Source organism: Aureococcus anophagefferens, assembly GCF_000186865.1.
Source record: "Aureococcus anophagefferens unplaced genomic scaffold AURANscaffold_17, whole genome shotgun sequence".
Taxonomy (NCBI): Eukaryota; class Pelagophyceae; order Pelagomonadales; family Pelagomonadaceae; genus Aureococcus; species Aureococcus anophagefferens.
The window spans coordinates 586,566-595,681 of NW_008705577.1; the positions used below are offsets into that span (position 1 = coordinate 586,566).

Here is a 9,116-nt window from a genome sequence, read left to right on the forward strand (position 1 = left end):
TCGTGCATGTGGTCGCACGACTTGTCGCCGGCGAGCGACGCGTGGAGCGTCGTCAGCGAGTGGATGTCGCGGTACGCGGGCCCGTAGCTGTTCGTGCAGTTGTCGTCGCTGCGGCAGCTCCAGACGACCTCCATGGCGGAGAAGAAGGTCTCGCGGTCCTCGTCGGTCAGCGCGCGCATCTCGCGGCGCACGTAGCGGCAGAGGAGCAGCACCGTGTCGGCCGCGAGGAGCGCGCCCGCGGCGTCCGTCGCGGTCAGCGTCACGGGGTAGGACGACAGCTCGGGGAACGTCTTGACGACGTGGGACCCCTCCAAAGTGTCGTCGGCCGTGAAGGTCCAGGCGTACGTCGCGTCGTCGGGGCACGCCTCGCACGCGACGTAGAGCCGCGTCCGCTTGTAGGGCTCGACGATGTAGTCGTACTTGTTCGTCGTCATGAAGGGGTAGTGCTTCGCCGGCGCGCCGTAGAGGTCCGTGTAGTCGTCGCTCACGCGGATGCGCAGCTCGTAGTCCGTCGCCGCCGTCGCGTCGCCGGCGCCGCTCGAGCCGCTCGCGGGGTCCTCGTCGTAGGACGACACCGCGGACAGCGCGGCGGGCGCGGACACGCCGAGGGACGGCGCGGCGCCGTAGCGCAGGCCCGCGAGGCCGCCGAGCACGAGCGCCCCGCCGACGACGAGCCTCCGTCTCCGCGGCTCCTCGCGCCCGCCGTCGAGGGACGCCATCGCCGCGCCGCGCCGCGCCGCCGCCGGGATCGCCGCCGCGCGCCGGAACCGAGAAGGGCGCGTACACTCGCGGGCGGGACCACCGAGACCGCCGCCGCGCCCGACGGAGAACGCCGCGTCGGCCGACGACGAGGCGGGCAGCGTCGATCGCACTGTAATGTGGGGCACACTCTAATTTGCGCACCTGGTGGATACCTGAAGATTTGATGCTGCCCGGGTGCCGTCCTTCTCGCAGTCGACCAAAAAAAAATGCGACGATGCGCTTGATCGGGAGATCGTCGCCGTGAAGTAGAGCCCGGCGTGGACGACCTCCGAGCTCCGCGAGCTCACGCCCTCGCCGGCGCGCGGGCCGGCCTCGAGGCACACGACCTGATGATGCTCGCACGCTTCCTGGGCCTGCTGCTGGGCCTGCTGCCCCGCGCGGGCGGCGTCTACAGCGACCTGCCCGAGCGGCATCGCAAAATCGTGTCCGAGTTCCAGCTGCTCTTCTCGTCCAGCGGCGCGCGATCAAGCGACGGCCCCTGCGCGTCCGGCGAGTCCCTGCGCACGCCGGAGCTGGCCATCTGCTGCGACGGCCGATGCGCGGCCCTCTGCGCGGACGAGTGCGGCGCCTTCGACGAGGCTGGCGCCGGGCCGCGCGCCGTGAGCGCCTTCGAGGCCTGCTGCGCGCTTAAGGTCGTCGAGGACGGCCGCGCGTGCGCCGACGGCGGCGGCGCGCCGTGCTACGCGCGCGCGCCGCGGCGCGCCACGCCAGCGACCGTAGCGCCGCCCCCGGGCGCCGTCCACGTGGCCATCGCCGCGGGGGGGCGCCACGGCATCGGCCTCGTCGCCGCCGCGCGCTCCGTCGTCGACGCGGCCGCGGACCCGGCGGCCCTGCGGCTCCACCTCGTCACGGACGCGCCGCCGGCGTCGCCGGCCTGGGACGTGCTTACGGAGCGCCCTCGACTGCGCGCTCGGCGAGAGCGCGCGCTTCGACGTCGCGGCCATCGACCGCAACTTCGTCCGGCGGCACTCGGCCGTCGTCGCGCGGGTCCTGGACCACCGCCGCGAGGCGCCCATGACGCTGACGGCCCAGCGGCTGCGGTCCGCGCCCGTCAACTACGCGCGCTTCTTCCTCGAGGAGCTCTTCCCCGACCTCGCGGGGGAACGAGTGGCGTACCTCGACCCGGACGTGCTGGTGAACGCGGACCTCGCGGGGTTGCTCGCGGCGGCCTTCGCCGGCGCCTCGGTCCTCGAGGCCAACGAGCGGCGCTACCCGAAAGAGCCCGTCGTGGAATTCCGGCCGCCGCCGGCGCTCGCGGCGACCAAGAAAAACACGCGCAACCGCGTCATGGACGACCTCTACGCGGCGTCCGGCGCGGCGCCGCGCCGCGTCTCTGAGTTCAACGCGGGCGTCGCCGTCTACGACCTCGCGCGCTGGCGGGCCCAGGGCCTCACGCGCGCCGCGGAGGCGTGGATTGCGCGAAGCCTCGAGCCCGACGCGAACGCGTCGCTCAGTGACCACCCGACGCAGACGCCGATGACGCTCGCCGTCGCGTCGAACTACGTCCCCCTCGCGCCGACGTGGAACTGCCCCATCCACACGGGCCACGGCCGCGACGAGGCGCTCCACGCCGCCGACGAGTGCCTCGCGGACGTCGCGGTCCGCCACTTCACGGGCACGCGGAAGCCCTGGTACCCCTTCGGCCGCCTCCGCTTCCTCTGGCTCCCCGTCGTCCACCCGCACCGCGCCTGCTTCCCCGCCATCGCCAACGAGTCCCGCTCCGCGCCGATCCTGTAATTTACAGATGCAACTTGCAGGTCAAGCTGAAGGACTTCGAGAGCAATGGAGGCGCAGTCGGAGGCGCATTCTTGCGCAATAGCGGCCGTCGACCGGGAGAACGAGCCGCAACTTGCAGTTCAAGAGGACAAGTTCTTCGTCGGAGAGCATGGTTGCGAGTTCTCGCACCCGTGCGCAATAGCAGCGACCAGGTTCTCACACCCGTGCGCAATAGCAGCGACCAGGTTCTCGCACCGGTGCGCAATATAAAGGCGACCAGGTCCAGCACCTATGACGACCGTGTACGAGTTCCTCGCGCGCGAGATCGCGCGCGAGTTCGTCGCGTCGCTGCCGTCGCTCGGCGTCATGGTCGTCGCCATGCTGCTGCAGGCCTTCGTCGTGCCGCTGCGGAGCGCGCGGCTGCTCGACGACGTCGCGTGTGAAACCGAGCAGTGCGGCGCCGGCGACCCCATCGCGTCGACGCTCCTGCGCATCGCCGCGTGCCAGGCCGTCGCCGTCGCGTGCCGCGCCGCGGAGCGGCGGCTCTCGGAGGCGCGCGCGCAGCGGACGCGGTGCCGCCTGCGGACGCGGCTGTTCGCGCGCGTGCTCCGCCTCGACGACGCCTGCGCCGAGGAGCTGCGCGTCGGCGAGCTCGCGCACGCGCTGCGCGAGCCCGGCGCGGCCTGGGTCGTCTCCGAGGCCGTCGGCGCGGCGGTCCGGGGCCTCGTGCCGCTCGTCGGCGGCGGCGCCGCCATGTACGCCGCGGACGCGCGGCTCGCGTGCGTCGCGCTGGGCACGGCGCCCCTGCTCTTCCTCGTGACGAAGGTTCGGGGCCGCCTCGCCAAGGCCTTCGCGAAGACGGCGAACGAGCGCGAGGCCGCCGCGCTCGCGCGCGCGGCGGAGGCGCTGGCGAACCGGTCGACCGTGCGGAGCCACGGCGCCGAGGCCCTCGAGGCGGCGGGCTTCGCGACGCTCGTCGACGGCATGATGGACGCCCACGGCGCGTGCCTCCGCAGGGACGTTGGCCTCGGCGCGGCCGCGGAGCTCGTCGCCGCCGCGGGCGAGCTCGCGCTGCTCGCCGCGGCCGCGCGGCGGCGCGCCGCGGGCGGCCTGACTTTAGGCGGCTACGCGGCCTTCCGCGCGGCGCTGCTCCAGTACCAGCGCGGCCTCCGCGACGCGACGAAGTGCGCGAACAAGGTCGCGTCCGGTTTGGGCGCCGCGGAGCGCTACGTGTCGCTCTCGACGGCCTACGCGTCGTCGATCCTCGACGGCGCAGCGACGGCGCCGTCGCCGCCGGGCCCGCCGGAGGTGCGCTTCGAGGACGTGCGCTTCGCCTACGGGTCCGCGCCCGCGGACGCGGTCGCGGGCGTCGACCTCGTCTGCCGCGCGGGAGCGACGACGGCGCTCGTCGGGCCGAGCGGCTCGGGCAAGTCGAGCCTCGGCGGCCTGCTCCTGCGGCTCCGCGACCCGCGGAGCGGATCCGTGCGCGTCGGGGGCGTCGACCTCCGCCGGCTCGACGTCGTCGCGCACCGGCGCCGCGTCGGCGTCGTCCTCCAGGAGCCGTGCCTCTTCGACCGCACGCTGCGGGAGAACGTGGGCTACGGCCTCGACCCGCCGCCGTCCCTGAAACGCGTCCGCGCGGCGGCGCGGGCCGCGGGCGTCGACGGCGTCGTCGCCGCGATGCCGGACGGCTGGGAGACGCTCGCCGGCGAGGGCGCGACGCGGCTCTCGGGCGGCGAGAAGCAGCGCGTCGCCATCGCGCGGGCCCTCGTCCGCGAGCCCGACCTGCTGCTGCTCGACGAGGCGACGTCGGCGCTCGACGCCGAGTCCGAGGCCGTCGTGCTGGCGGCGCTCGACGCGGCGGCCGCGGGACGCACGGCGCTCGTCATCGCGCACCGCCTCGCCACGGTGCGGCGCGCCGACGCCATCGCGGTCCTCGTCGCCGGCGCCGTCGTCGAGCGGGGGGACCACGACGCGCTCGTGGCGCTGGGCGGGGTCTACGCGGACCTCGTGTCGAAGCAGGGCCTCGAGCGCCGCGGCGGCGACGCGCCGCTGCGGAGGCCGCCGGCGCCGCACGCGGTCCCGGGCGACGCGTCCGACGACGACTCGTCCTTCGACGACGAGGGGCTTTTGTAAGGGTGATGTTTATTTTGCGGTGCTCCGAACGGTAGCTCGGGAGGACGTAACGTGTCACAGGCTAGGATGTCGCGAAGGCCACAGAAAACCCCCGGCGCGCGCGCCTCAACCTGAGTTGGCTCGCGAACCGAACACTCGCAATCTTCGTCGCCGAGGTGCTGTGCGGCGTCCGCAATCTGCCGAGAGCTTCATTCGCGCCGTAATTCACTTCAGTGATCCGTACGATCGTCCTCACCGCGCGGGGGGCGAAATCGCGCACGAAACGCGGCTCGAGAAGAGAAATTCGGATCGAAATCTTCGGCGCTTGGTTCTGCTCGAGCGCCGCGGTTGCCACCGTCCCGCTTCGGCCTCGAGCCCCCCTGCGGCCCGCAACCGCCGATCGATCGAGCGGGGGCGAGATCGGCCCCGAAAGCGGCGAGCACGCGACCGCGACCGTCGCGGAAACCCGACTTTCACCGTCGACGTCGGTCGGACGCGCGCGGAACGTGCGATCGAGCCGAACCCCGCAGGTCCCGCACCGTCTCGATCCCCGCATCGACGTCTGGCGCGAGTGTCATTCCACGCGACGAGATTGGCGGCGTCGATCGCGCGCGGAGAAGTTCGGCGGAAGATTTGAGGCGAATGGCCGAGATGACGAACGGCCGGAAGGCGACGTCGTTCATGCGCCAGCTCGTCAAGATGATCACCGAGTGCGACGAGATCCACTTCGACGGCGGCACGCTCATCATCCCGTCGCCGGCGGAGCTCGAGAAGCGGCTGCCCGACTACTACCGCACGGCCAAGCTCGCGAGCTTCCAGCGGCAGCTGAACAACTTCGGCTACCACCGCTCGAACGTGCCCCCCGAGCCCCTCGCGCCGTTCCCGAACGCCGTGCGGTACCGCAAGGTCACGGGCGGCGAGACCGTGACGACGGTCGAGGGCCTGCTCTCGCTCCGGCCGCTCGCGCCAGTGTGGATTCCAACCACTGGTTTGGGGGGTCCCCACCAAACTTCAGAACTCTCTATCTCGGTCAAATCGAAGTCGATTCGGCTGATTTTTGGACGAATCGATTGCTCTCGTCGAGTTCTCGAAGCACAGCGAAAAAGTCTGGTCCAAATCGTTCGATTACACGCACATTGAACTCGGGTTGAAGATTTGGAATCTACACAGGCTCGCGCGGCGGAAGCGCGACCGCGAGTACGAGCTGCCGCCGGCGGCGCCCCCCGCGGCGGCCTACGGCGCCTGGCCCCGCGGCGGCGGCGGCGCCTACGGCGGGCCCCCGCCGCCCGTGCCCCTCGCGGCGCGCGCGGTGACCGTGTCCGGCTCGGGCTCGCCGGTGAGTCCCGGGCCCGACCAGGGCCTCGTCTGGAACCCGCCGAAGATGTCGCCGAAGCGGCCGCGGACCCAGTCCGACGCGGACAACGCGCTCCTCCTGCTCTCCGTCATCAACAACCGCGACACCGAGGACGCGGCCATCGCCGAGGACGCGGCCATCGCGGAGCCCGTCTCCGTGTGAGCGCCTAGAGTGAGCGCCCGCTCGCCCGCGCCGCCCCCCGCCCGCCGCCCGCGACGGCGCGCCCCGGATGTAATGCGACCTCGTGACTCGCGGCGTTTAACATATCCCGCCGGCGATAGCCCGCCGGCGGGATATGTTAGCGGCGGGCCTACTTCGGGACGTACGTCTCGGGCCGGCGCTGGTCGAGGAGCCGCATGGACGCGCGCGTCGCGTCGACCTTGGCGAGGTCGAGGTCGGCGAAGATGACGTCCTCGTGGTGGCCGTCGACGGCCGCGACGGGCGCGCCCCAGGGGTCGACGACGACGGAGTAGCCGTAGGCCTGGTAGTCGCTCTCCGGGTTCCGCGCGGGGCTCGCGGCGACGACGTAGGCCTGGGCGTCGAGGGCGCGGGCGCGCGCGAGGAGCTGGTAGTGGGGCGGGCCCGTGACCGTGTTGAACGCGCCCGGGTAGACGAGAACCGTCGCGCCCTTGGCGCGCATCGATATCGCGAGCTCGGCGAAGCGCATGTCGTAGCAGATGGCGACGCCGAGCGCGCCGCCGCCGAGGGCCGCGGGCAGGGGCGCGACCGTGGCCTCGTCGCCCGCCGCGAGCGTCTCGGACTCGAAGAAGCGGATGCGGCCGGGCACGTCGATGTCGAAGAGGTGCACCTTGCGGTGCTTCGCGACGACGGACCCGTCGGGCGCGACGACCGGCGCCGTGTTGTAGACGCGGCCGTCGGCGCCGAGCTCCGGGACGCTGCCGCCGACGATGTGGACGCCGCGGTCCCGAGCGACGCGGCGCAGGAGCTCGACGGACGGGCCGTCGGACCCGCCCGAGCCGGGCTCCGCGATCGGCTCCGCGTGCGCGCGGAACTGGTCCACGGCGTAGGGCGAGTTCCAGACCTCGGGCAGGACGACGAGCTGCGCGCCGCCGTCGCAGGCGCGCTCGAGCAGGCCCGCGCAGCGCGCGAGGTTCGCCGCCTTGTCGCCGCCGACGAGCATCTGCACCACGGCGACGCGCAGCGTCGCGGGCTGCGGCGCCGCCGCTTTGCTCGACGACGAGTGCGCGTGCGCCAGCAGCGGCGTCGCCGCCAGCACGGCGCGCGGCAGGCGCGCGAGCAGCATCGCGATTGCGGCGCGAGCTGGGCGGAAGTTGCACTTCAATGAACCGCGCGCCGGGCGAGCATGATGATCTTTGTGATTTTGATGTTTTTTTTTTATGAGCGAGTCGCGTCGACGCCATCCAGCGGTGATCCAAGAGCGGTCGCGACGGGGCAAGGACTCGGCATGTTAGCTCTCAATCTGGACCGCGCGCGCGAGCTCTCCTCGAGAACGGTTGCCCTCTATGTACAAATGCGTATAACGGATTCTCAACGGACCACGTATGATGTCATAGAAGTCGGGCGCGAGGTGAAGTTAAGTTGAAGTTGCGGTTTTGCCAATATATAAAATTGTTATAGTCAAAAATTAATTTGAATGTTATAGAATTAGTGCTGTCTAACGGATTCTCAACGGACCGAGAATTGCTCGGATCGCCCACTGTTTCCCTCGAGTCCTGGCTCGGCATCGACGATCACGGTTTGCGGCGCTCTGTTTGAGCGCACGGTACGCGTCGGCGTCTGCAGGGCGCAGGCGAGGCCGAGGCCGAGCAGGAGATCCTTGAGTACACGACCCATCAGGCGACCCATAAGTGTACGATTATTTTGCCACGTGAACCGCTCGCCCAAAAATTTATTTGGCAAACAAAATCAAAATGCGGCTTCCGCCCACACTGGGCCACAGTGTGCAAATTACCCCGCTTCGGATGCGTGTCTCCTCATCGGCTCGAGGACGAGGTCCACGGTCTTCGCGCGGAGGAGCTCGTAGAAGAAGTGGAGGATGTTTTTGACCTCGAGGCAGTAGGTCAGGATGATCTGGACCTCGCCCAGGAAGCCGCCGCCGAGGTCGACGTTGACGTGGAGGTCCGGCGGCTGCGAGACCTCGTCCTGCTTGTGCCTACCAAGCACGCCGGTAACGATCTTTCATCGTTTTCCCGGTCACAACCTCTCGAAAATCGTCGCGGCCGCAGGACGCTGGCTCGTGCTTGTTCTTCACCGCGACCACGGGGAACGTCTCGCGGAGCCCGGCGAGGAAGAGCGCGCAGACGTAGGGGCAGTGGCACTCGACGGTGCACCGGTTGAGGTCCTTGAGGCTCCCGAGGGGCTTCTCGAGCGCGCGCCCGAGGCTCTTCGGCGGCCCGAACTTGAGGCGCAGCGGCGCCGCGCCGAGGGCGGTCCCCGCGTCCCTGTGGTCCAGGGGCCAGGCCGCCGGATCGAGGCCCAGCGTCGCCGCGAGCGCCGCCGTCGACGACGCGCCGTTGAAGGCCGCGACGAGCGCCGTGGCGCGGGAACGGAACGCGCCGTCGACGCGGGCCGCGCGCGCGAGGAGCAGGCGGACGCGCGCGACGTCGCCCGTCGCCGCCGCGTCCGCCGTCGCCGGCAGCGGCAGGACCTGGGCCGGCGCGGCGCCCTCGCGCGCGGGCACGCGATTCAAGAAACGGTATCGTTCGCCGAGGAGCCGGTAGGCGTCCATGACCCGCGCCAGGAGCGCCGCGAGCCGCCCGCTCTCGGCCTCGGCGATGGCCTTGAGGTCGCGGAACGCCGCGTCGGCGTCGGCCGCCGCCCCGGCGAAAAGCGCGGCGAGCGCGCGCGCCTGCAGCTCGTCGACGCGCGCGGCGAGCGCGTCGTCGCGCACGCGGCCGATGGCTTTCCGCGCGTCCTCGAAGGCCGCGAGCGTCCTTCGGTCCGCCTCGCGGATCGCGTCGCCGAGCGACCGCGCGACGACGGAGACGAGCCGGCCCGCCGCGTCCCAGGAGACCTCGAGCACGCGCACCTCGGACGCGCGGAAGACGGCCTCGAGCGCGCCGCCCGCGGCGTCGAGCGCCGGCCGGAGCACGCCGTCGATCATCGCCTTGAGGAAGAAGCGGTGCGCGACGAGGAGCACGCTCGCCTCGTCGAGCGTCCGGACCCAGTCGACGACGCGCCGCGCGCG

General features: G+C 71.5%; 4 protein-coding genes across 4 annotated transcripts in view; 1 reads left to right on the plus strand and 3 right to left on the minus strand.

The window, feature by feature from the left end:
* Positions 1-719, minus strand: part of AURANDRAFT_65867 (hypothetical protein) — a gene marked incomplete at both ends in the record, with an annotated part of 5,776 nt that extends 5,057 nt beyond the window's left edge. The window contains one exon of the mRNA XM_009040908.1: positions 19-719. Within this exon, the coding sequence (XP_009039156.1) occupies positions 19-719 (701 nt within the window). The remainder of the gene's footprint in view (positions 1-18) is intronic.
* A 3,067-nt stretch (positions 720-3,786) lies between these two features.
* AURANDRAFT_4768 (hypothetical protein) lies at positions 3,787-4,500 on the plus strand (the record flags this gene model as incomplete). The annotated part of the gene is made up of 1 exon (XM_009040794.1): positions 3,787-4,500. A coding segment is annotated over one exon (714 nt), but the record flags the coding sequence as incomplete, so codon positions are not given.
* A 1,757-nt stretch (positions 4,501-6,257) lies between these two features.
* Positions 6,258-7,211, minus strand: NIT2 (hypothetical protein; the record flags this gene model as incomplete). The annotated part of the gene is made up of 1 exon (XM_009040907.1): positions 6,258-7,211. One exon carries the CDS (start codon positions 7,209-7,211, stop codon positions 6,258-6,260), a length of 954 nt encoding a protein of 317 aa, XP_009039155.1.
* Positions 7,212-7,876: 665 nt separating this feature from the next.
* AURANDRAFT_65870 (hypothetical protein) lies at positions 7,877-9,032 on the minus strand (the record flags this gene model as incomplete). Its single annotated transcript, XM_009040906.1, has 2 exons — positions 7,877-8,081; positions 8,158-9,032. The coding sequence occupies 2 exons, from the start codon at positions 9,030-9,032 to the stop codon at positions 7,877-7,879; spliced, it is 1,080 nt and encodes a 359-aa protein (XP_009039154.1).
* Positions 9,033-9,116: the final 84 nt, after the last annotated feature.